The sequence below is a fragment of the Tupaia chinensis genome, unplaced genomic scaffold (assembly GCF_000334495.1).
Source record: "Tupaia chinensis unplaced genomic scaffold, TupChi_1.0 Scaffold140356_1, whole genome shotgun sequence".
NCBI classification, from domain to species: domain Eukaryota; kingdom Metazoa; phylum Chordata; class Mammalia; order Scandentia; family Tupaiidae; genus Tupaia; species Tupaia belangeri.
Window position 1 is genome coordinate 1403487 of NW_006200233.1, and position 25395 is coordinate 1428881.

Sequence of the window (25395 nt, forward strand, 5' to 3'; positions counted from 1 at the left end):
CTGCGTCGAGGGTCCCCCCACCCCACCTGGCTCAAGGGTGCCCACACCCCACCTGTCTCGAGGGCCCCCACCCCACCTGTCTTGAGGGCCCCCACACCCCACCTGGCAGCCCCTTGAGCTTTAATTTCTTTCTGGAGAACACTAAACAAGAGACAGCCCTGTCGAAGGGCAGAATGCCATCAGAAAACACAGCTGGGCTTCCAGAGCACACCTGCTGTGTCCCGACATCGGTCACTGCTGTCCAGGCTGGTCGTGGGTGCCACGTTACTCTCTGTCAGCCCCTCTGTCCCCTGGCCCTCTCCCCTCATAGACTCTGTGTGGTCTGTCTACTTCTCTCTTAATTACAGAGCTGGAGGTCCTTGGGGAAGTCTGTCATTAAAAGGAGAAACAATATTTCTTTCTGAAAGAAAAGCCCTTATCTAATACAAAAAAAGCAGTGGTAATATTTCATGGCATTTCTCCCCTCTTGTTTTGACTATATTCTTTTTGCAAACAGACAACTTCTCGTGGTTAGAGCCTGTGAGTAATTTTTCCGACATGGTGGGTGTCAGTGACAAACACACTGCAGCTATACTTTGAGAACAAGAAAGGAGAAAGAAAATATAGAAACAACAAAATGCTACCTATCTCCTTATCCCAGAAGGTCTAGCTCCTGAGTACTAACTCTGAATCTTTGTGAAGTAAATCCCAAAGCCATAATACCTTAACCTAAAAATGAATGCCCTTTGAAGCGTATTTTTGCCTTTAAAAATTCCATAATTGTTTCAGAGGGCTGTGGACAGACATTGTCTACTGGAGCCAGGATGCCCGATTCCTGCCGCACCCCTGGTGTGCACGTTTCTGGCATCGCTGGGGCTTTTGGATGTGCAGAACCTGCAGCAGAGCTTCGAGCAAAGGTGTCAGGACAGTTCCTGGATTCTAGCTGGTTGCTGCCGACAGGCTCCAGTCTGAGTTCTGAACCTCACAAGATCTCTTTCTACTTTAAGAACTTTCCAGTTCACATGAGAAGTCAGCAGTCTTGACCACAAATCTCTCAACATTTTATAAAAATAAAAACAAAACCTCACATAATATTCAATCACGAACAGTGATTCAGAAAATACTAATGAACTTGTGTTACCCTGGGGGCAGGCTCAACAGAGTACAAGAATGGTTCAGCAAAAGAAATAAATTTTTACACTAAAATAGGAAATTTGGAAAAAATGAGATACCGCCCTGTATCACCACTAACAAACGTGACTAGTGCTCCCTTAAGCTTTAGCGTGCAGGGAACCGCTTGGGGACCGCTAGAAAGCTGGCTTCAGGTAGGCGTTTCTCACAAGGTCTCCGGCGCCCGTGGTCCTCAGGTCCCAGGACCAGGCTGGCGAGGTCGCGACCCCCTCCAGGAGCGGAGAGAAACGCCGTCTGCGCCATCGGACTCTCAGGTTCTCGGGCGAGCACAGGACGGGACGTGGGCGCTGCGTCCGCTTTTGCTCTGGAGGGCCGCGGGGTACTCTGCGACTCACCTGTGCTCCGCAGGGCGATACCATCGGCACGCGTGGCAGGTCCCGGTGCCGGTCTGTCCCCCGCATCCCGCTCTGCTGGATCTGTCTGCAGAGGGAAATCGGCGGCAAGTCTGAGAGACAAGTTTACTCCCGGTCCACGCACGGAAAAGGAAAATTGGAAAGTGAGAAAACATGGAGGTGCCGGGGATCGAACCCGGGGCCTCGTGCATGCTAAGCACGCGCTCTACCACTGAGCTACACCCCCTCTGCTAGGGACTTCTTGGGAGTATGTTCAAGACAAAACGCGACCTTTTCTGCGGTTTCTGGGCGAAGCCAGGGCTCCCGGCCCGGCCACAACGGGCGGGAACCCTCGCGGGCCATCCGCACTGGCAGAGTCGGGAAAGATGGCGGGGTGGTTAAGGCGCTGGATTCCCACCTGGCCCACTGTCGATCAAGTCCCAGACCTGGTGGCTTGCTTTCGCTCTCTCCTTGTCCCTGTCTCTCACATGAGCATGTATACCCTATAGCAAATTAAATAATAATAAATGAAGTAAATAATTCTTTTTTTTGTTTTAAAGTAACAGGCCACACAAAGAAACAAATTAAATCTCTAGAACAGATCTACACGGATTACTGGACAAAGAATTCAAAGTTATCATAATAACGATACTAAGTGAACTAAGTAAGTGCAGATAGAAAACTGAAATGAAATCAGAAAACAATCCATAAACAAAACGAGATCATCAGCAAAGAAATGGAAACTGTGAGGAAACAAGTAAAAATTTCAGGCCACGATCCAGTAGGTGGTTAAGGATGATGGACCCCCACATGCCGAACACAGTTTGAGTCCTGAACCTGGTGGCTTACTTTGTCACTTTCCCTCTCTCTCTTTCTCTGTCTCTCTCTGATCAAACTTTATTTAAACAAAGTTAAATAAAATACGTTTAAAATTCCAATCCAGCCACAGTGGCATGGTGTAACATGTGGCAGTGGCCACGTGCAAAGTCCCAGGCCATACCTTAGGTCTCCATGTACATGCCAGGCACACATGGGCATGTCCCTGATTTCACTGGCTGAGGCTGGGGGTGGATTACAGCTAGAAGAGCCTGTTGGGGGTCTCTCTTTCTCTCCTTCCTTTAGAATAAATAAATAAAACTGTTTAAAAAAAAACTTGAAAGCTGGGAACCAGCAGTTAGCATAATGGCTATTTCGCTGGACTCCCATGTAGTCGACCATGGTTCGTGTCCCGGACCCAGTGGCTTAAAACACGTTGGGCGCATGTGCATGCGTGCCCAAGATCCTGAGAGGAGAATGGAGGAGAAGGGATTGCTGCGTGACCATCCCCCCCGGGTGGTGATTTCTCGCTTTCTGTCTATCTGGTGAGCGCACACGCCCTATAGCGAAAAACCTCTCAAAAAACAAACAAACAAACAAACAAAAAAAACACTCCAAAGCTGAAGAATACAAAAATTGAATTAAAAAATTTACTGGAGGTATTCAACAGTAGATTCTACATGATAGGAGAAAAAAAAGCAACCAGTGGGGTCAGTCATGTGGCATGGTGCTTAAGGTAGCTGGCTCCCATGGCTGACCGTGCAGTTCAAGTCCTGGACCTGGTGGCTTGAAAAAAACACCAGGCACCTGTGTGTGCATGCCCAAAATCCTGAGAGGAGAAAGGATTGTGGTGTGGCCATCCACCTGTATGGTGCTTTCTCACTTTCCTCTCTCTCCCTCTCTGTCTCTCTTCAGTGAACACACACGCACTATGGCAAATTAGAAACAAACAAACAAACAAAAAACAGTGAACTTGAAGACAAAACTTTGAAAAAATAAAGAAGGTGGTTGAGGTGCTGGACCCCCACATGGCCAACCATGGTTTGAGTCCCAGACATGGAAGCTTGCTTCCTCACTTCCCCTCTCTCCATGTCTCTTTCTGGTCAAATTTTAAAATAATAATAAATAAATAATTTAAAATAAATAAATAAGAGGGCCAAAGACATGGTGCGGCAGTGGGACTACTGTCTCTTTCTGGTGAGTGCTGGTGCCCTAGGCTAAAAGCCCAGAACAACAAAGCAAAGCAAAGCAGTCCCAGCCCAGCCTATGTTGACTGTGCATCCAGGGCTGGAGGCCAAGTGCCAGCCCAGCTGACCTGGAAACATTGCCCGGTCCACGCACCTGCCTCGGATTTCGGCAGATTAGGACTGGAGCAGGGGGACCCTGGCACGACGGAGCCTTGTGGAAGGTGCTTCTCTCCCTCGTGCGCCTCCTCTATTAGGAATGAAAAATACTGTATTTTTGTTTGTTTGTTTGTTTTGGAGAGGGTCCACTCCCCCACACCCCCATAGAGTGTGTGCGCTCTCCAGAGAGAAAGACAGAAAGTGAGAAATCACCCCCCCCCCGGGGAGGGGGGGTGGCCACAATCCCTTCTTCATTCTCCTCTCGGGTATTTTGGAATAGACAACGCCAAAGGACGGTCTGGGGGAGTCCTGAGCGGAGGGCACAGCCCAGGTCAGGCCCATGCCCGGGCGGCAGGCCCGATTCCGGGCACCTCCCGGCCTGGAGTCGGCACTCGGCTCAGCTGGGCTGGCGAATTCCTGCCGAAGCAGCCCGAGCCTCCTGCGAGGGCCGCGCAGGCTCTCCTGACCGCGGTCCGGGTGGCCCAGGCCGGCTCTCTTTTCTATCGGACCCGGAGTTTATACACGCGTAGGGAAGTCGCTGTTCTCGCCAAGAGCGAGTCGGAGAAACGCACATCGTTTACGAAGCGGGAAGAAGGAGACGGGAAAGGCTGGGCAGGCAGAGAGGTTGCGCGGGACCGGGTGGGGAGAGCGCGAAGTCTTCCGCCCCGGTTCGTCCCCGGCCCCAGGCCCAGCTCGGAGACGAAGGGATGTAAAGGAAACGTCCCGAGGACTTCGCCTTTGGTTTTGGTTTCTGTTTCTCGCTCTTCTCTAACGTGAGAACTGTGACCAAGGACACCGGGTCTTTAACGCGGCGCTTTGCTGGGTTTGGGTTGGGGAAGCCAGAGCGAGTGGGCTCTACCCGGCCTTTTCCTCGTCTCCGACGCAGCCGCCCGCGGTGCCGCTGCTTCGGGGTCGCTACTAGGCGCGTAAGGGCGTCCTCGGTTTCCGCGGGAATCGGAAGGCGGATGCAAAAGGAAGTCGCCACCAAGGAGCGGGCAGCCGATTTGCTCTTATGAGAGGGCGAAACGAAAAGTGGAGGTGCCGGGGATTGAACCCGGGGCCTCGTGCATGCTAAGCACGCGCTCTACCACTGAGCTACACCCCCTCGCGCCTCGTTTGGCTTGGAATGCTCCTATGACCGGTCATGACCATTTCGGCGGCAGCAGGGAATCGTCCCCCACCCCACCCCCCGACTGAGTTCTCCACCGTCCGCACTGATGCTGCCTCGCGGCTACGCGGGCGAAAGAAAGCCAAATGTGTCAGCCCCGCCGGCCGCGCTCTCGCAGCTGAGGCCCCATCTCTGCCGCGGGGCTGGTCACGGAAGGGACGGCGGGCGCGGGTGGCAGGGGCTCGCGGCCGAGGCGGCCCGAGCAGGCGGCGCCCGCGAAGCCAGGAGCGAGGAGGCCACGCGCTGGCGCCCCCCGAAAGAATCGCGCGCCGACCCGGGTGCAGGGTGGCTCCGCCGGAGGACGACGCTGGCGGGCACTTCCCGCCGCGACCTTCCCCGGGTGAGGCAGGAGACCACAACTGAGGTTTAGAGCAAATCTGGAATCCTGCTCTGAGTTTCTTCTATTCCCTCTTGCCCCTAAGGGACCCAGTCTTCTTGGTGACCTGGAGACGCCCTCTTCCTCTGTTGACTCCCAGCCCCCGGCCCGGCCTCCCCACCGCTCTGTCCCTACTGAGCCTGGCCGCCCTGGTGTCTTCTCGGACCCAGAGACTCGGTTGGATTCCGGATACACTACCCCAAAACACGCATCTTGGCACTGAGAACACAACAAAAGCAGGGAGGTTTTCTGACTTCCAGCCCCTTTTTTCCGGAAACCTAGCTGATATCGGAAAAGCAGGTGCGGTGGTTTGAATGTGTGTCCCGTCATACCTGTTTTACGGACTGAATGGGACTCAAACTCACTTGGGGAACGGGTACATGTGTGCCCAAAATCCCAGCGGGAGAATGGAGGTAAGGATTGCCGCATGGTCATTCCCCCGAGGGTGATGGTGATTTCTTGTTTCCTGTCTGTCTGCCTCTCTGGTGCACGTGCAGGCCCTATCTCTCAAAAAAAGAGAAAGAAAAGAAAGAAAGAAAGAAGACAGGTAAATAGTGTGGGAGAAAAGTATTCCAGAGGTTGATGGATGAGACCTTTCTCCCCTTTCTATTAGTTTTACTATAGGGTGTGTGTCCCCACCCCCACCCCCCACAGAGGGAGAGTGAGAAATCATCCCCTGGGAAGAGGGTCATATGAGATTATTCTCTGTTCTCCCCTCAGATTTTGGGCACTGTCGGGACCTGCTGCACTGAACACGCTTTTTTGAGTGGGGATGGCTGTGGATTAGAAATTAATGCAATAAGAAAGTCAAACGTGTAGAAAGGCAAGGATTGGGTGGGTGCGACTTCTCTGATGGAGAAAGCCAGGACCTGGAAACGGCCTCAGGTTTATTCTTTCAAAGGGCAGAAAATGGGGGAAGAGGAAATGGAATGCAGAGCCAGTTGGTTTTGGACGTAAATCACCTGAAGATGTGAAATGACTGGTGGCTTGTAATTTCTCTGATCTTTTTGGGGCAAAATCTGATAAACAGCTGGGCTTCCTGTAGCCTCATACTCCCCTGCAGTATCGGGTATTGACAAAAGCGTGGAGCTACTGACAGCAGGTAGGTAGGTTTCCTGTGGAAATGAGCCCATCGCCATTGCTAAGGAAGCTCAGGGAAGCCTGTCTTCTACATGTGTCTAAAAGTCATACCATGTAAAAAGTAAAACATAAAGCCAGTTGCTTTAAAACGTAAATTGTTTAAAAATACAAAAACAGCTGGCACCATGTAATTTTTCTAACCTTTTTGAGATAAAATCTAATAAACACATATAACTTCCTTTAGCCTCATACTGCCCTACAATATCAAATATTAACAACAAAATAACCAACAACAAACAATGTTCCATAGAAAAATGTTCTCATAACAGTTATTAATAAAATTCACAAAGCACGTTTCTACATGCATCTAAAAGCCACACCATGTTTTCTCAAGTTAAACTCTCTACAGAAGACCATCCCCACGGAGTGTGTTCTTCCAGCTGTTGTGTTCTGAGGTCAAATGGAGCCTTCTGCCAAGTGGGATCCAGCCACCTTAACCTCCCCGTCACCTGCTAGTCCCAATGAGTCAAATTTTAAAATGATGTCTTTGTGATATTAGAATCAGATTTGAAAATGTGTAACTTGCTTTGATTACATTTCTCAATCTAAATACATATTTTCATATCTAATTTTGTATTTATACTTTTTTCCCCCTTAAATATGACCCCAAATGTTGTATATATTTTAGACTCCATACATCATAGATCTGCTCTGGTCACTGTTTTTTGTTTTTTCTTTTTTAAGAGAGATTTTTGTGGGGCCTGCAAGTGTGTGGTCAAGGGCCTGGACTACCACATGGCTGACCATGGTTCCAGTCCCAGGCCTGGCGGCTTAGTTTCTCTTTTTCTCTCACTCTTATTCTGCCCTTCTCAGTCAAATAAAATAAATAAATAACATAAAATAAAATAATTCTTTGGGGAAAAAAAAAAACTTTTGTTATAGGGTGAGTCCACTCCGCCAGAGAGACAGAAGGCAAGAAATCACCGCCCAGGAGGGATGGCCATGCCACGATCCCTAATCCGTCTCCTGTTGGGATCTTGGGCACACACGCTCACGGACCCGGCGTGTTTTAAGCCTCCGAGTCTGGGATTACGAGCCGCGGCAGACTATGTGGGAGTCCAGCGACATAGCCATTACGCCATCTGCTCATCCCTGGCCACTGCATTTTTTTTTTTTAAATCAACGTTTTTGTCAATGACGCACAATGGTTATGCCCCTTGAATTGGGTGAATTACTGAAGAACAAAAGTTGGGTCCAAACCCACTTTTCCAGCACAGACTCCCGGCCTCGGTCTTGCCTCCTGCCACGTGCTTTCTTTCGTGTTAAGAAAAGCGTAACTATTTTATTTCGGGCTATGGATGCGCGTTTGAATGCACGGCGACTACCGCTATTTTCTGAGACTGAGAACTTGAAGTCACGCGGGAAACTGGAAGGTCGCTGCGTTCCGGACGCACCGCGCCGGACTTCCCCGGCTGGCCTCGGCCGCGCAGGCTGAGCTCCCGCGGGAGGGCGCCCCAGCCGGCGCTCCGGGGCCGACGCGCTCTCCGACCTCGCCAGCGCCGAGGGAAAGCGCGCGGCCGCAGGCACTCCGAGGTCTGTCCCGAGGCTCCTCTTCACCGAGTCCGCCGTTCTCCTCCCGGGAACACCGGCTTTCGGATCCTGTTTTTATCCTATGGATTTATAACTTTTGCAAATCGCAGAGCGTGATCCTGAAATAAGACGTTCGCAACGGTATAGATGTGTTAGGATTACCAGGGACGGTCCGCGGTGCTGTGATGGCCGAGTGGTTAAGGCGTTGGACTTGAAATCCAATGGGACTTTCCTGCGCAGGTTCGAATCCTGCTCACAGCGCTAACTTTTTTCGGTTCCTCAGGCTGTCAGACTTTCTTGCTGAGAAAAAAATCCTCGTGGCCCAGTACTTGCAGCTTGAGTTTCTTCCGTTTGGCAATTCCGATTCCTTCAGTACAACCCGGACAGTCAAGGTGCAAATGTCTTGTTTTGGGGACTTAAGCCGCTCAATCTGGCCTGCAGTTCTGGAGTGCCTTGTCCTAGTACCTTGATCAAGACCTGAAATGAACTCGAGTTGTGGACGCGCTGCCCAGAACCCCAGCGGCCTCGCCATCCACCGTCTGAGTGCTCTGCCACTTTGTGGACGGCGCTGGTGCTCTGCTTGGCCCATCACCCCCGCTGCTTTTCCATTTCAGAATTCTCTCCCTTCTTTATGTATGTATTGTTCCGTGATATTTTAAAATAAAATGTTACTTTATTTATTTGAGAGGTTTTCTGCTATAGGGTGCGTGTGCTGCCAGAAAGCCAGAGACAGAAAGCGAGAAATCACCCCCCAGGAAGAACAGCCACATCGCAATCCCTAATCCTCCATTCTCCTCTCAGGATCTTTTTTTTTTTTTTTTTTTTTTTTTTTTTGGTTTTTTTATAGGGCGCATGCGCTTGCCAGAAAGACAGACAGAGACAGACAGAAAGCGAAAAATCACCCTCCAGGGGGATGGCCACGTCACAGTCACTTATCCTCTCTGGCATGCATGCACACATGCCACCGGGTCCAGGACTCAAACCATGGTCAGCTACATGGGAGTCCAGTGACATAGCCACTATACCAACTACTGGTTCCGACTGACTGTTATTTTAAAATATACCTAAATAAATTGAGATTAGGCTTTAGAATCACAAGTACACACCTCATGCCATTTAAACTTTGTGCAGTGCAAGAAAAGCTAAGAGTTTTCCAAGACATTTTAAGAAGCTAGGTTCTTGGTTACCATGGTTCAAGTCCTAGATCTGGCAGCCCCAAAATCACAACAAATAAATAGATGTTGAAATAAATAAATCAATGTTAAAAGAAGCAGCGGCAGCAGCTCGCATAACCGTGACTCGTAAACCTCCCAAGATTGGATAATAAGGAAGCTCAAGCCCGATCTCCTTTGTGTATATTGGAAAGACTGCTTTTAAAGCATTGGCACATAACACTAAAGACCATATTGGCCTAAACAGTGATTTTCCTGGGGTTACAAGAATGATTCATGATCAGAAAAAAACGTGCTATTAACACGAACTGGGGCCAGCAGGTGGCATGGTGGTTAAGGCGCTGGACTCCCATGTGGCGATCCATGGTGGAGTCCTGGACCAGCTGTGTGAAAGTGTCGCTGGGTAGTTTGTGTGCACACCTGAAATCCCAAGAGAAGAATGGAGAAGGAATTGAAGCATGGTCATCCGCCGGGGGTGATTTCTCACTTTCTCTCTGTCTCTCTCTTTCCTCTCTGATGAGTGTACACACTATATGGCAAAAAAATTTAAAAAAAGATTCACAAGTCAAATCACCAAGTTTCTACACTCCTAAAGATTTATTTCAAGGGGTGCAGAAATAGAACCACAAGAAAATATCGAGTCACTGGGAACGTCACAACGTATTTTTCTATGAAAAACTGCATCATGGCTTTCCCAACGAACTAGTAATTTTGACTAAACTCTTACCAAGGTGTAACTGCTACCAATTTTCAATTTACTCCCAAAGATGGAGTGTTTCACCATTCCATGTCTCCCAATCAAGGCACGAACCCCAAACTGAGTGGTTGGTATGTAGGTTCCAGCTCCCTTAGCCTCGAGCCCATGGGCCAGCCCATAATTAAGGGGAACCCCAGTCTCCAGGTCAAGTATGGGAGTCATCAAGCCCTGTGAAAACACCTGCCTAGGCAGCACCCAGTCGCTCCGTTTTTAAAAGTGTGGGTGGATGGACCTACTTGCCCCCAGCTGAGGCAGACCGTGCCTTCTCTGAAGCATGCAGGCAGTCCCCGTCCACCCTCAGCACCACCATCTGTTCCAGACTCCCATGGCTGAGAGGCCCATCTGCCTACACAGTCTCTTCCTTGTTCCCTGGGCTTGCAGCATCAGTTCTGGCTGTCTTCCTCCCTACACACCTCCTAAAGTCTTTTTTAAATTGTTATTTTCTTCCTCTTCCATTTTGGTTGGAGCAAGACGGAGAGGAAGAGAGAGTAAAAAAGCAAGCCTACAGGTCTGGGACATGGACGGATGGTCAGCCATGTGGGAGTCCAGCATGTCACCCACCCAAGCCACCTGCCAGCCCCATTCCCAAAGTCTTTAATCAAAGATCTTGAGGAGTTCACATCGATAAGCCATCTAACTGCCCGCCCTTTCTCAGTTTCAGACAACTAGCCCTTATTTTTGCCTTTTGTTGTTGCTGTAGGGCCTGTGAGCTCACCTGAGAGAGACAGAAAGCAAGGGATCACCCCAGGAGGGCGGCCATGTCACAGTCCCACACAGTCCCACAGAGATTTGGGGCACACACAAGCATGGTGTGATTTTCAAGCCACCTAGCCTGGGACACAAACCACGCAGTTGGCCATGTGGGATCCACCACCTTAACCTCCATTCCATCTGCTGGCCCCAGTTTTTACAAATTTTAGAGGGTGTTGTAAATTATTTTTAACTGTTGGCAAATTTTTAAAAAATTATTTTTATTCAATTTCATTTATTCATTCATTCATTTATTTTAATTTGACCAGAGAGGGACAGAGTGAGAGAGAAAGAGAGGGAAAGTGAGAAAGCAAGCCAACAGGTCCAAGACTTGAACCATGGTCAGCCATGTGGGAATGTCCAGCGCCTTAACCACCACGCCACTTGCCAGTCCCAACTGTTGGCAAATTTTAATTTCAATGAGAAAATTTTACTAAGGTTGATCTTTGGAATATGCATCAGAAAAGCCCCCTCCTTCCTTTCTAAGTTCCTTTTATGTCTTGTGTGAAAGAAGCTCTTATGCCAGCTGGCTGTGTGGCCTAGTGGACAAGGCGTCTGATTCTGGATCAGAAGATTGAGGGTTCAAGTCCCTTTGTGGTTGTCACCCTTTTCCCTCAAATGGTCTGAAAGATGCACAGCATTTTGTACCCTGATTCCCGGGCAAAGGAGAACTCTGGGTGTGCCCTGTCATCTGCCTGCTTGTTCCTAGGGTTCCCAGGGAAAGGAGAACTCTGGTGTGAGCCACCCACTCTGCTCTGTGAGACAGGACTAACCCGTGTGTCCTCAGGGAGTTTGCTTTCTATTGGAGGAGACATGAAATTCAGCAGGCACACATGGATGCCAAGAGTCTCGGCACAATTGTCCTATCTCAGCTGCAAACGAATTCCTCTTTGCTTATAAAAACAACCATTGGGGCTTCTTCAGGAAGCATCTTAAAGAGATGCTCTTTATAAGGGTGGGGCATACTCCAGGCACGTGTTTAGGTCACTGGCGCTCTCCCAGTGCCATCTGCTCAAAACTCAGGCCACTGAGCATCCAAGAGTGGTTAGGGTGAGGGCTGGGGCAGGGGTCACTACAAAGAATGACAACTAGGGGTCAGTGGGTGGTGTGGTGGTCGAGGCACTGTGCTCCCACATAGCCAACTGAGTCCTGAGCCTCGCCGTTTGCTTTCTTACTTTCTCTCTCTCTCACTTGCACACATGGCCTATAGCAAAAACTTTAAAAATAATAACAATAAATAAACTTAAATTTAAAAAAAAAGTATCAACTAAAAGGTGAATTAAAGGTCTGGGAACAAGATTGCCGACAAGGATTCTCTAAGGCTAAGGCTCCGAACAGGATTTTAAGTTGGTGTTCTCCAAATCTTTGCTAGCTCTCCTAAGAGCAACCATCTCAAAGCAGTGATAGTCTCAGAAAGAAGCCCAAAGGCAGAACACAGCCAGGCTTTTCTTCCAAACGGAACTGCCCGTGGTGCAGCTCTGTTGGGTAGTCATGGTGGGTGTGACCTTGGCACAAGGGCGAGAGCCACATGCAGCTGTCAGCTCAGAGAGGGCAGTGGGGGCAGGCCACGCCAAGGCTCTCCGTACTTGGGATTACACACCAGCTGCCTCTCAAGAAGAGCAGAAGTCACAGTGGGCCAGCTGGTGTACAGGAGTTAGGTTAGCCAGGTCCCTCATGGCTGATTGCAGGGTTCGACCCAATGGTTTGAGAAACACACTGGGCACATGTGCGTGTGTGCCCCAAATCCTGAGGAACATGGAGGAGAAAGGGTGGCAGTGTGGCCAGCCCTCCTGGAAGGTGCCTTTTTATCCCGACCTGGGGGACAGTTGAACAGGTTTCCTGAGGGAAGGAGTGAGAGAGTGGATGAACGAAGCAGTGTTACCACTCTTCAGGGTCATCTTCAGGTGATGCAGTGTCACAGCTCAGGGTTGTCCAGACACTACACAGTGTCACAACTCTTCAGGGTCTTCAGTGTCATCTGGCGATTGTGGGCCAGGGATCGCGGTTATATACATGTTATTGGGCCGTGATTGGCTGAATGAAGGATAGTAAAAAAGGTGGGTTATGATTGGTTGATTTTGTGGACCAATCATGGATGCCAGATATGCAAATCTGGGGGATTCTAAGCTTACCGATTTGCTATGGGAAGTGGCCAATCAGAGTATGGTGTTGAAGGTGAGGTTTTTGAAGGGGAGCCAATTGTGGCCTTTGTAATTGTTTGCTCTCTGAGCCTAAGATGGCAATAGTAAGAGACTCATGAAAATGGCCTCGGCAGACTCGCTGGTGCGCAGCCTCCCACAAGAAGTGACCCTCCAGGGGGGGTGGCCACGATCCCTTCTCCATTCTCCTCTTGGATCTTGGGCACACATGTACACACACTGCATGAGTTTTAATGCCCCCGGGGGCAATTTCTCACTTTCTGTCTCTGTTTCTCTCTGTCTCTCTGGAGAGTGCACATGCCTTATAGCAAAAAAATCTCTTAAAAAAAAAAAAAGAAAAGAAAAATCCAGGGGGCATATGAGTGTGTGCCCAAAACTCGGAGAGAAGAGTGGAAGAGAGGGGACTGGGGTGTGGCCATTCTCCCTGGAGAGTGCCTTCTCACCTTCTCTCTCTCTGTCTCTCTCCATTGAGTGTACATTCCCTATATCCCTAAAACAAAAACAACAAAAAGAAATACAGATAAATGGTGTTTATTCAATTATTTATTTAATTTTATTTGTTATTATTATTATTTTTTTAATTTGACCAAAGAGACACAGAGAGAGAGTGTGTGCTAGAGAAGGGGAAAGTGAGAAAGCAAGCTGCCAGGTCTGGAACTTGGTCAGCCATGTGGGAATACAGCACTTTAATCACCATGCCACCTGACAGCCCTGGTGACAGGTATTTTAAGAATTTATTTGTAAATTCAATTTTCCAGATTATGTTTAAAGACATGGTACTGTGAATATTCTTTGGATTAATTATAATACTTTGTTGCTACATAAATTCATGAGTTACATATTATTTTTTAAGAGATATTTTTGCTATAGGGCACATGTGCTTGCCAGAGAGACAGAAAGAGACAGAAAGTGAGAACTTACGCCCCCAAGGGGGATGGCCATGCCACAATCCCTTCTTCTCCATTTTCCTCTAGGGACTTTGGGCACAGATGCACACGCACCTGGAGGGTTTCACACCATTGGGTCTGGGATTCGAACTGTAATCAACTATGAGGGAGTCCAGCAGCATAACCATTATGCCATCTGTTGCTCCCTAAATATTCTTTTTTTTTTATGCATACTGATTCTTATTTAAGAGTTATACATGTATTTGTATTTATTTTACCTTTTCTTTATAAAAAGTATCCATTATTTTGGGAAACAAATTGAGATATTGACCTCAGTGGCAGATACCAAATATCAGCTTTGCGGCTTTTAGATGTGAATTTAAGAACATGGCTTGCGTCTAAAGCTACAATAGGCTTTCTCTGCAGTCCATTGCTAGGCCAGGGACCGAAGACACTCACATAGGCCAGAGCGTGGCATCCCAGGAAAGCCCTCAGACACACGGACTTGCAGGGCTGAGGGAGCCCACGGAGCACAGCAGAGCATGAATGCCCCAAAGAGAAGTGTGCGTCAAAGAAGGTAAGACTTCCTTGGGTTTATCGTTCCTCTTCCTCTGACTCACCGGGCACTAAGAAGTCTTTCCAGGAAAGGGTGAAGGAATGCAGAGGAGCTGCCCAGGAATTCAGAGAACCTGTCAGTCAGGAACAAGAGCCAAGGTCCTCTGAAACTCAGCTTTGTGAATTTCTGCAACCATTTTTAAAAATGAAAATGAACCTTCTGAAATATAAACAGGGGGTCAGCAGATGCTGTAGCTGGACTCCTACATGGTCAGCTGTGGAGTCCCGGACTCCAAGTCTCCACCCGCCAGCTTGGATCCGGGACTCCAACTACAGTCGGCCATGTGGGTGTCACCACTTTCAACCACACGTCACCTACTCGCCCTTTAACTTGAATTTTATATCGCCCTAGAGCTGTGTCCCCTGGCACATAACAACTCTCATTAAACTATAATTGTAAATACGCTAAATGCTTAGTTTAAAAAAAAAAGAAAAGAAAAAAAGGAAGGCGGGAGCAGCGGTTAAAGTAGGATACAGAGTATCCATTCTGTGGGCTGCTTTACAAAATACTCTCTGTGAGGGAAAAGAACGAGCATTCCACACAGAAAGAGCCCAAGATACATTGTTAAAAATCTGTAGAGAACGCTCTCTCGCTTTCTCCTATGCCTGACTTTTGTAAAACAAAGTAAAAAAGGTATTTAGGAATACGTATCCGCAAAAGTAAAAAAGGGAGTATGGAAATATCAGCAGTAGACCGTGGAAACACAGAGCAAGGGTGGCCCGAGGCACTTACAGGAGTGCAGCTGCCTCGATCCAAGCAGCTGCTGGTAAGGGCGACATGCGGAGTCCACGCCCGAGCTGCTGCTCGACCGCAGGCAGGGACCCTGACCCGGCGCAAGGGCTCTTGGCCCGCGGCGGTGGGCGAGGAGGGCGGCCCACACCGCGGCCCCGCGCGGCAGACCCTGAAGTCGATCTGTAGTCTGGCCCAGCTGCTTAGCCTCAAATCCCGTGGCTTATTAGGAATATCGCGGTGCTTTCGAATTCAAGTTTTTCAGTCAGTAGTTCCTGCGATAAAATTTAAAGTTCATTTTTAAAAATCAAGTTTGGTTATTCTTATTATGTTCAGATAAACGTATTTATTTCAAAGGTAGGGGGGAAAAAAATCAAAAACGATGTGTCAGAAGTGGGATTCGAACCCACGCCTCCATGCGGAGACCAGAACCCCCAGCGCGGGGAAGCGAAGCTTGAGTCTGGCGCCTTAGACCACTCGGCCATCCTGACACCCCGTGGGACGCCTGCAAGTTTCCCCTGAAATAGAGTAGCGAACCGTGCTCGGGTGACGTCGCGGTTGCCTGGTAACGGTGCGAGTCCCGAGCTAGCGCGGGCGGAAGGGGAGGGAAGGCGCGGGCGTGTCTGGGCCTCGCGGCAGACCCTGCGCTTCGAGACGCTCTGGTGCCGCAGAGCGAGCCGGGCGCGGGGAGCCCGGGGCCGCTGGGCCGGGGCTGGCAGGAGCAGGGGCGGCCCAAAGAAGGCCCGGTTCTACCGCACGCTCCGTCTTTACCCGGCCGGCCCCTTCTGTCGCAGAACGCCGCTCGCTGGAGCTTTCCATGGCTCCGGAGGCTGCGGCCGGGCCCGAGGAGGTCGGTGCAGGGCGCGAGGCCCCGGACCGGGGAAGGAGGCCGCGTCAGGGAAAGGGGCCCGCGGGAAGGGGCTGCGCGGGGCGCGGGGCTGCGGACAGCTCCCAGGAGGCCCTGCCAGGCCAGGAGTCAGCGACGGACAGGGAGGGCAGGGCCTGCCTTCACGGGCCACATGTCCCCCAGGACCGGGCGCCGCAGGTGTCAGCTCAGCTGTCTCACTGCTGTATTTTGGGCTCTGAAGTGCAGAGTAAAAATACAGATTTTGAAATGTTAATTAGATTTTGTCTCACTTTTTTGTATTACACAAAGTTTTCCTCCTTTCTGTAAGACAAAATTTGGGGCTGTTCTCTGCACGAAGAGAGGAATTATTTGCGTTTCAGAAGCCCCGTTTATAAGTTCCCAAGGGCCCTTGGTTTCATACCCTTTTTGATAGGAGAAAATGGGTAAGAGACACACTGAACACTGACTTCCAGGGGACCAGACATGCTGTCTTTTCTTTTTGTTGGAAGGTTTCAGGAAGTGATTCATGCCACCAGTAACCTCATTTATAATTAATATTTTTTCCCCATTGGAAAATACACACAATTGTAAAAGGATATATATAAGTCAAAGATTCAAATTACTCATAATCTCACTAGTCTGAGGTAACTACTATTCATATTTTCTTTTCTTTTTTTGAAGGGGTTTTTGCTATAGGGCGTGTGTGCTCGCCAGGAAGAGAGTCAGAGCGACAGAAAGCGAGAAATCACTCCCCAGGGGGGAGGGCCACGCCACAACCCTTTCTCCGTTCTCCCAGGATCCTGGGCCCGTACACACACGCACCTAGCGTGAGTTTAAACCATCGGGTCCAGGACTTGATCCCTAGCTGACTACATCATGGAGGCCAGCGATATAGCCATTACACTAACTGCTGGTCCCAGTACTATTCACATTTCGATGTATTTACTCTGGTACTTTTCCAAATGTTCTAGTGGTATTTGTTAACTTGTGTTTTAAATTAAGATGTTTCCCAGTAATTATTCTTTTGCATACATCTTTTATTTTTATGAATTATTCATTTAACTTTTATCATTATTATTTAATTTGACCAGAGAGAGAAAAAGTGAGAAAGCAAGGGGCCAGGTCTGGGACTCAAACCACAGTCGTCATGTGGGAGTCTAGCTCCCCAACCACCTGCTGGCCCTTTGGCATACATCTATGTGACTATGGATAGCCAGTACCAGTCCAATGTGGAACACTGGATTATTTCTTTTCTTTCTTTTTAGAGATTTTTGCTATAGGGTACATGTGCTCACTGGAGAACCGGAAGACGGAGACAGGAAGCGAGAAGTCACCACCAGGGGGATGGCCAGTGCAATCTCTCTTCCTCCATTCTCCTCTCAGGATTTTGAGCATGCACACACATTTGCCCGGTGTGAGTTTTCAGCCACCAGATCTGGGACTCATACTGAGTCAGCCATGAGTGAATCCAGGGGGATAATCGTTATGCCATCTGCTGGACCTGAACCCCTTTATCCTTGGAGCCGGTCTCTTCTGGGCCTGTCTGCTCCCTGCTCCTGGGGATATGTTCTCTGTGAGCTCAGCCATGTCAGGGAAGGCAGAAGCAGTCACAGACACACGTGTGCACAAGCATACACGCCCAGCGTTTTTCTGGGGCAGAAGAGTTAAAGAGGGAGGAGCTGTTGAAGCTGATGTATAATGAACCACGTCAAATAGTCTCAGGGGAGGAAGTTGGCCGGGCCAGAAGGACCATTCCCCTTACAGCCTGGTTTGTTGTAACCCAACCCTGACTTGCTGAGCTCAAGGGCTGCATCCCTGCAGATGAGTACACTCAGTAATTTACAAGGTCTCTGAACCCCACCCAGGCATAGGACAGGACTAGGGCCAGCAGGTAATGTGGAGGTTAATGCACTGGACCCCACGTGGCCCGCTGATTGGTTTGAGTCCTGGACCCGGCAGCTTGAGAATCACTCCAGGTGTACATGGACATGATCAAAATCCTGAGAGGAGAGTGGAGAAAGAGAGACTGTAGCATGGCCGTCCTCTAGGGGTGATATCTCTCTCTCCCCGGAATGCATGTATCCTATAGCCAAAACAAAACAAAAAGGCAGATTTTTTTAAAAAGTGGACCAGTCAGTGGTATGGAAGTCAAGGCTGCTGGATTCCACATGCCCAAATGCACAGTTCAACTCCCAGGAGCAGCAACTTGAAAAACACACCAGGTGCGGGAACCAGCAGTTAGAATAATGGCTATGTCACTGGACTCCCACGTAGTCGACTGTGGTTCGCGTCCCGCACCCGGTGGCTTAAAACTCATGCCAGGCGCGTGTGCGTGTGTGCCCAAGATCCCGAGAGGAGAATGGAGAAGGGATTGTGGCGTGACCATCCCCCCTGGGGGGTGATTTCTCGCCTTCTGTCTCTATGTCTCTGTCTGTCTGGTGAGTACACGCGCCCTATAGCAAAATCCTCTCCAAAAAAAAAAAAAACAACTGATGAATCACCACCGCACCATCTTCAGGGATTCCAGAACCGGGCACAGGTGAGGTACAGTCTATGGGCTCTTGTCTCCTGAGGCCACTCTGAGTGGGCAGATCCAAGCCCCAGGAGCACCATTATTGTCAGCCCGGTCTTTCCTCCATAGCGCAAAGTTAACCCTGTGCTTGGGCTCAGGTGAGCAGTCTGGATTGGGAAGCAAGTTACCGGCCACCCGACTATGCCAGGCACTGTCCTGCTGCACACTGCCAGTGACAACTCTCTCATGGGAGCATGAACTAAAGCCCTAGGAGGCCAGGGCACCCAGCACCACTGTCAGCCCTACTAGGACACAGCAACACACTCACCGTCCAGTGGGCAGTGCGGACTGGAGCGGCGGAATTCAGACCCCGCAGGAAACCCACACCATTAGCCACCACCCTCACCCCTTCACCCCCTGAACCCCCAGGAGCTGGAGACGAGCAACATGAACGTCCGTAGCCACTTTATTTTTAACAGAAGGGTACGTACCCAAAAAGAAGCTAGAGCGGACCATCACGGGGCCTTGACCTCAGCGTGTGTGGCCCAGACTGCCACACAATACAGGCGAGGTCCCCATCTCAAGGACACAGGAAAGCAGGCAGAAGTCGTCAGCCCTTGGAATGTTGCCCTGCACCCTCCCCGGCGGCATGACTCCTGCCTGCAGAAACCGACAGGGCAGAAAACCAGCACAACTGCCTGTCCTCGGAAAGAGGCCCGAGGCCGACTAGAACACGGGCTCGTGTCAGGTGGGCCGGTGCCGTTACTGTAATAACGCAACTGACCAGACACGCAGCCTCTTCGCCAGTTAGGAAAATGTGGCAGACAGGATCAGAACACAGGCTATTCCAGGAGGGCGGCGCTGGCACTGGGGCCACCTGGCAGGAACCGACCTCCCCCTCCGGTCCTGGGCAAGGATCCTGGTGGGAAAGGACACCCATGTTCACAAGAGGTCTGGCCGGGGCTGGCTGGGCTGAGCCAAGCTCCCCAGACCAGAGTACCAGTCTTCATCTCCAGAGACGGCCAAGCCAAGGAGTGGGCACCTGCGGGGACACGGCTATGCTCCAAGACACCTGACGCCTTGGCGAAGGGAGAGGCACCAGCTCGGAGCGCGTGTGACAGCTGGATGTGCATTGAGCGGGACACCGTCTCCCACTGCTGGGCAGGGAGCAGGAAGGACGTCCACTTGTGACAGACAAGGTGGCCAACAGCCCTGGGCCCCGGCCTTCAAGGGGAGGTCTCCATAGAATGACCTTGATTGCCCACCTGGCCAGAAAACCCATCGATGCCACTCATGGGGCAGATGACGAGGGGGGCTGCGCTCTTCCCACCCGAGTAGCTCAGGCTGAAGTAGGGCCGCACCGGCCCACAGAAGGTGGCATGAGAGAAGGTGAAAGTGTGACACCGCTCCGTCACATTGTAGAAGGAGACCTCGCCGGCGTCGTAGTCCAGGAAGATCCCCACCCGCTGGAGAGGGGTGCGCAGGGGCAGGGCCGTCATCGGGGACGTGAGCGCCCAGTACTCCTTTCCGTACCACAGCGACACTGCCCAGAATCCGTTCTGGGGGGCCGAGGTCACCCCGCCCTTCCTGCACACCGAGTCCTCACACACGCCGATGGTCCACTTGGCCTTGTCGCCCACCTCCACCTCCCAGTAGTGCCTGCCGGCCACGAAGCACGGAGAGCCCAGCACGCAGGGGAACAGGTTGAAGCGCTCGGGGTTGTCGGGCAGGTCCTGCTGCAGGAAGCTGTAGCGCACCTGTCGCAGGTTGTCAGAGAGGACCAGGCTGGGGTAGGCCGTGTCCGGGTCCAGAGTCACGTCCACTGCAGAGACAGGGGGTGGTCAGCCCAGGGCCAGCAGCCCCCCGGGCACCAGGCTGCCTCCCGTCGCCCTGCACAGCCCCCCACCAGAGGGCGCACTGGACACGGACCACGCTCTCAAGGCCACATTTCAGACCGCTAGCCTGATGAGCCGGGTCCCTTTCTAGGCAGGATGTATTAGGACATATCAGAAGCAGGAATTTTATCCCGGTCCCTTCTCACATTGTAGGCCACAATATCCACTGTGAAATGAAGTCAAGGTTTTCTAACTTGTCCTCCAACCCCTTTATCTGAAACCGTCGGAGCATTTCGGATTTCAGACAGGCAGCGGCTGGCCTGGCACTCTGAAGCCAGGTCCCCAGACCGTCAGAAGCTCGCGGGCTGTGCTATGAAGCTTAACTGACTGTGAAATGATGAAAATGCTTTCCTCTCTCAGAGATTTGGGACTCTGAATTGTGGGAAAGGACCTGGGCACTTTAGCAATCTGCCCACCTCTCAAATTACCGGTTCTGAGACCTTCACTTTCCATGTCCAGATCCTACTCATCTCGCTCTCTTTTTTAATTCTTTATTTATTTATAGACATTTTTGCTATAGGGCGCATGCACTCACCAGAGATAACGACTGAGAAACAAAAAGTTAGCAATCACGCCCCGGGGGGATGGCCACACTGCAATCCCTTCTCCTTCATTTTCCTCTTGGGATCTTGGGCAAACACTCATGCACATGTGCCCGCCACGAGTTGTTTTTTTTAAGAGAGTTTTTGCTATAGGGTCCATGTACTCTCCAGAGAGACAGAAAATGAGAAATCACTCCCTGGAGGGTGGCCATGCCACAATCCCTTCTCCTCCATTCTTGTGAGATTTTTGGCACACATGCATATAAGCCTGGTATGAGTTTAACCCACCAGGTCTGGGGCTGGAACCATGGTCAACTATGTAGGAATCCAGCAACATAACCATTATGCCATCTGCTGGTCTCCCAGCGTGAGTGTTAGGCCACCTGGTCAGGACTCAAACTGGGTTGACTACACGGAAGTCCAGCCATCTGCTGGTGCATGAACCATACTCATCTTCTAACGTCCTGTGCAAGTCGACTCTTCCTTAAAGCTTTTCTTAACCAGCCTAAGCCATTACTCTTTCCTGTTCTTAAATCTACAGCTGGAGTACCTGTGTCATCTCCTCAGCATTTATCTTGATGGAAACGCAGCCATGCAGTGTTTTCCTGCTTTGAAAGCAGTGGTGTGGGGCCGGCAGGTGGCGGGACGTTAAGGCACAGGATCCCACAGCCGACTGTACCGTTCAAGTCCCAGACCCTGCAGCTTGAAAATCACACCAGGCACGTCTGTGTGCCCCATCTTGCGAGGACACTGGTGGAGAGGACACCGGGCGAGAATTCTCACTTTCCTTCTGTCTCTGTCTGTCTGTCTCTCCAGCCAGCATGCATATATGTCCTATGGCAACCCCCCTCCAAAAAAAGAAACCATAAACACACAGAAACAACCAGAGTATTTTTGTGGTTATCATTTTCAGACCCACAACCTACAGGGTCCAAATCTGAGTGACTCCAAAGTCGCTCACCACAGCAGTTAGGGTCCCGAGAACGTCCACCCTTTCTCCAACAGGGTTCTGTACCCTGTCACTTACCTGAGTATAACTGAGCCTCCCTCAGTTCTGAAAGATCAAGAGAAAAGCAGTTATGGAGGTCATGTGAGTATTTGCAGGAAATGTGTAGCCAGGGGCATGTGGTTGGTCAGCAGAAAGCCACACCCCGTGGTCAGCCCAACCCTGCCCTTCACGCAGGACACCTGGCTGACACCCGTCCCCCACTCTCTGCAGGGCTGCAGGGACACCAAGCCTCCTGTTCCACTGGCACCACTCCCACAGCGGCGGGCACCCAGTGCATGGAGTCACACCTACAGGCTTGAGCAACACACAGCTAGAGACTTCCTGTTCATCCCCCCCTAGATAAAAATAATCAAGTTGGGACAGGGGGTGGTGTGGTGGTTAAGGGCACTGGACTCCCACATGGTTGCCTATGGTTCAAGTCCCAGACCTGGCAGCAGCTTGTTTTCTCACTTTCCCTCCCTCCCTTTCTCCCCCTCTCTCTCCCTCCCTCTCTCTCTGTCCCTCTCCAATCAAATTAGAATAAACAAACAAACTGGGGCTGGCAGATGGCAAAGTGGTTAAGGTGCTGGACTCCCACATGGCTAACTGTGGCTCGAGTTCCGGACCTGGTGGCTTGTTTTCTGACTTCCCTTCTCTTTCTGTCTGTCTTTCTCTGGTCAAATTAAAATTAATTAATTAAAGTAAATAGTTATTTTTTAAAAATTAAATAATTATTTAAAAAAATGATCGAATTAACCCAGATCAATTCATTTCTGCATTGCCCACTTTTCTATTCCCTTAGTGAGACCTGACTGAATATGGTTAAGACTTCAACCTAGAACACGGGATTAACGGGAAGGGCTAACATGAATGGGAGGGCTGGCGTGGACACTGCCTGAGCCATTTCCCGCACCCCCTCTTGTGCAGAGAGGCCACAAAGCCCCGGGTGGGACACACACATTACCTTGGATTTTCTCCATATCCGACTGCATCTTTTCTGTAGGGAGGAAAGAGGGCATTCAGTGTGCATTTCAGTGTCGGCCGGAAAACACCCCTCCCAGGTAATCGCAGACTGGCAGGTGTGAGCCCACTGCCCTCGGGGCCCACGCCTCCTCACGTTACCTGTGAACTGCTTCAGACTCTCCGTCAAGAACAGACATTTTTGGGCAAAAATGTGGATTTTCTCTTGCAGATCTGGAGGCGTGATCCAGGGCTCAGGGATCCTAATTCTTTCAGCCCTAAATTTAAAATAATAATAATAATAAGTGAACCCCTCCCCTAGTCCCATGGGGACTAGCACAGAGCCTGGCCAAACCAACACCACCAGTGGGCAGTCTCCCACCCTTCCCTCCTAGGTAGGGTCCTCTGGACGACGGAGGAGCACATCTTACTCATTTTCAGATCCCCTAAGCACCAAGTTCATGGCTTTTGTAAGTATCAAGTCCCTCCGAATATTCACGGGGTGCCACCAGAGATGTGGCAATTGAGGTGGGTTGCTTCCACACAGCCCACTACGTGCCTCGAGTCTCAGACCCAGCTTGAAAAACATGCTAGGTGCATGTGAGGGAGAGTGGAAGAGAAGGGATTGCAGCGTGGCCACCCCTCTGAGGGTGCTTTCTCACTTCCCCTTCCTGTCTCTCCAGCGAGTGCACTCATTCTATGGCAAATTTAAAAAAAAAAGAATTTTGGGGCCATCGGGGGTGTAGTGGTTAAAGCGCTGGACTCCCATTTGCCAGCTAGGGTTCCAGTTCCAGACCGGTGGCTTGAAAGTCACGGCTGGTATGTGTGCATGAGTGCCCAAGATCTCAGAAGGGAGAAGGACTGCGATGGGGCCCCCACCGGGAGCTGCTCTCTTTCCTTCTCACTTGCTCTCTGCCTCTCTAGCAAGCTTATGTGCCCGATGGTAAAACTTACAAATGAACAAAAAACAAAGCTTGTGGAATTAGACTGAGCCTGAGGCTGGCCTTGCCAGAGCAGTGTGAGAACCCAGGACAAAGCCCTTGGGGGTTGTTGCGGACCCTCGGGCTCCGGGACAAGGAGTGTCTTCAGACAGACAGGCGCCCTCTGAGGGGCTCAGTCTACAAGGGAGTCCACAGCAAAGTCGCTAGTGCCACCCATGGCCTTCCCCGGCTCCCACTGTCCGTCTCGTGGTACTCTGAGTCTGCTTTGAGCAGGAGGGGTTATCTCTGGCTGGTGTCCTCACAGCTGTGGTGGCTCTGTGAGGACCTGGAGCTGCCACAGCAGCCTCGGGCCACCAACCTCACCTCTCATACAGTGACATCCCTACTGCGTTCCATCCTTCAGCCAACCAAACTGTAGTTTCCTCTCCCAGAGCCAAGCCCAGGCCTTGCTGTTGGGAACTGCCAGGGCTGAGGTGCCACCTCTACAGGGCGGTCTGGCTCCCATGGCATCTGCAGAAGGTCAGCCCCGGGCGGCGGGTCACGGCCTGGGCCCGGCAGCTTGAGGCTCTGCCAGGTGCATGTGTGTGTGTGCCCAAAACCCCAGAAAAGAGGCAAGAGGGAGGAGAGGCACGGCAGTAGGACTGCCCCCCCGGAGAGTGCTCTCACTTTCTCTCTGGTAAGTGTACATGTCTGCTGGCAAATAAGAAGTAATTTAAAAAAGAAAGTGGCCAACAGATGGCACAGGCTGGGCCATCAGCTGGGCCTCACACAGCCCCAAGCCCCCTCTCCTGTGCACACGGCTCTCCACAGCCGCCTATCCACAGCCAAGGTGCCTTTTCCTTCAGAGAATCTCACTAGTCAGGGTATTGCTAAACCAGGATGCCCGTCCCCCTCAAAGCTGGCCCCTGTAGGTACCCTCACCCAATGGGTCTTCCCGAGGCCTGTCCCGGACGACCACTCTCCAGCACACCCACCTGCAGCAGCCCTCGCACCTTGCAGGCCTTCCCTCTTTAGTTATGAACCAACTCTCAAGGCACTCTCCCCATCCCCCTTTTTTGAGACTTTTGCTGTAGGGGGCACATGCTCTCCAGAGACAGAGACAGAAAGCTAGAAATCACCCCTTGGGGGGTGGCCATGCCACAATCCCTTCTCCATTCTCCTCTTTGGATTTTGCACACACGCCTGGCGTGAGTTAAAGCTGCCTGGTCCAGGACTTGAATGGCAGTCAGCCACATGGGAGTGCAGTGCCTTAACCACCAGGTCCCCTGCTAGCCCCTCATTTTTCTTTTTTAAAATGTTTTTACTTATTGAGGAAGCAGGTAAGAGATGGAACCAGGGGTCGGGGCTCCTGACAAGTTCTCACCACGCCCTCCCCAGCCAATGCACGGGCCTCACTCTTCTCCTGCTGATCCATGGGGAATAAGGACCTTACGAACCAGAACCAGGGGCTTGTCAGCAATTGTACCTCCAGGCCAGCCACGCCTTGGGCCTCAACTCCCGTTACAGAAAGGAGGCAGTGAAAGATGAGGGTTCTGCAGTGCAGCTACAGGCCCCCCTTCGCGCAGGTCCATCCTCACAGCCCTGACTCCACCCGCTCCCAGCTCAGTCCCTGCAGAGTGGAGCCTGTTCACGGATGGCCAAGTGCTGACTGGCCAGATCTGCACCTGAGGTTCTGGGGTCCTCCTGCAATGCACAAGTAGGAGGGGTCTGGGGAGGGGACTGTACCTGCTCAGGGTGTCCCCGATATCCTGCAAGAGAAGAAGGA

At 51.0% G+C, this 25395-nt stretch overlaps 1 protein-coding gene and 5 non-coding genes across 8 annotated transcripts in view; 2 read left to right on the forward strand and 4 right to left on the reverse strand.

Annotated features, from left to right (window-relative positions):
• Nucleotides 1-1677: 1677 nt before the first annotated feature.
• TRNAA-AGC (transfer RNA alanine (anticodon AGC)) lies at nucleotides 1678-1749 on the reverse strand. Its single transcript has one exon. It is a non-coding gene; the product is annotated as a tRNA-Ala (tRNA).
• Nucleotides 1750-4694: 2945 nt separating this feature from the next.
• Nucleotides 4695-4766, reverse strand: TRNAA-AGC (transfer RNA alanine (anticodon AGC)). The gene has a single exon. It is a non-coding gene; the product is annotated as a tRNA-Ala (tRNA).
• Nucleotides 4767-8054: 3288 nt separating this feature from the next.
• TRNAS-UGA (transfer RNA serine (anticodon UGA)) lies at nucleotides 8055-8136 on the forward strand. The gene has a single exon. It is a non-coding gene; the product is annotated as a tRNA-Ser (tRNA).
• A 2946-nt stretch (nucleotides 8137-11082) lies between these two features.
• On the forward strand, nucleotides 11083-11155 carry TRNAQ-CUG (transfer RNA glutamine (anticodon CUG)). Its single transcript has one exon. It is a non-coding gene; the product is annotated as a tRNA-Gln (tRNA).
• A 4175-nt stretch (nucleotides 11156-15330) lies between these two features.
• On the reverse strand, nucleotides 15331-15436 carry TRNAL-CAA (transfer RNA leucine (anticodon CAA)). Its single transcript has 2 exons — nucleotides 15399-15436; nucleotides 15331-15376 (listed from the first exon to the last, which is right to left on the reverse strand). It is a non-coding gene; the product is annotated as a tRNA-Leu (tRNA).
• A 3313-nt stretch (nucleotides 15437-18749) lies between these two features.
• Nucleotides 18750-25395, reverse strand: part of TRIM27 (tripartite motif containing 27) — a 15042-nt gene continuing 8396 nt past the window's right edge. The window contains exons 4-9 of one of the 3 annotated variants that reach the window (XM_027766018.1): nucleotides 25356-25378; nucleotides 22852-22967; nucleotides 22694-22726; nucleotides 21769-21795; nucleotides 20062-20126; nucleotides 18750-19223 (exon numbers count right to left, since the gene is read on the reverse strand). In XM_027766018.1, the coding sequence (XP_027621819.1) occupies nucleotides 18915-19223; nucleotides 20062-20126; nucleotides 21769-21795; nucleotides 22694-22726; nucleotides 22852-22967; nucleotides 25356-25378 (573 nt within the window). In that variant the 3' untranslated portion in view covers nucleotides 18750-18914. Of the gene's footprint in view, nucleotides 20127-21768; nucleotides 21796-22693; nucleotides 22727-22851; nucleotides 22968-25355; nucleotides 25379-25395 lie in introns of all 3 variants that reach the window. The other 2 variants (XM_006162689.3, XM_006162688.3) reach the window with 2 other exon arrangements.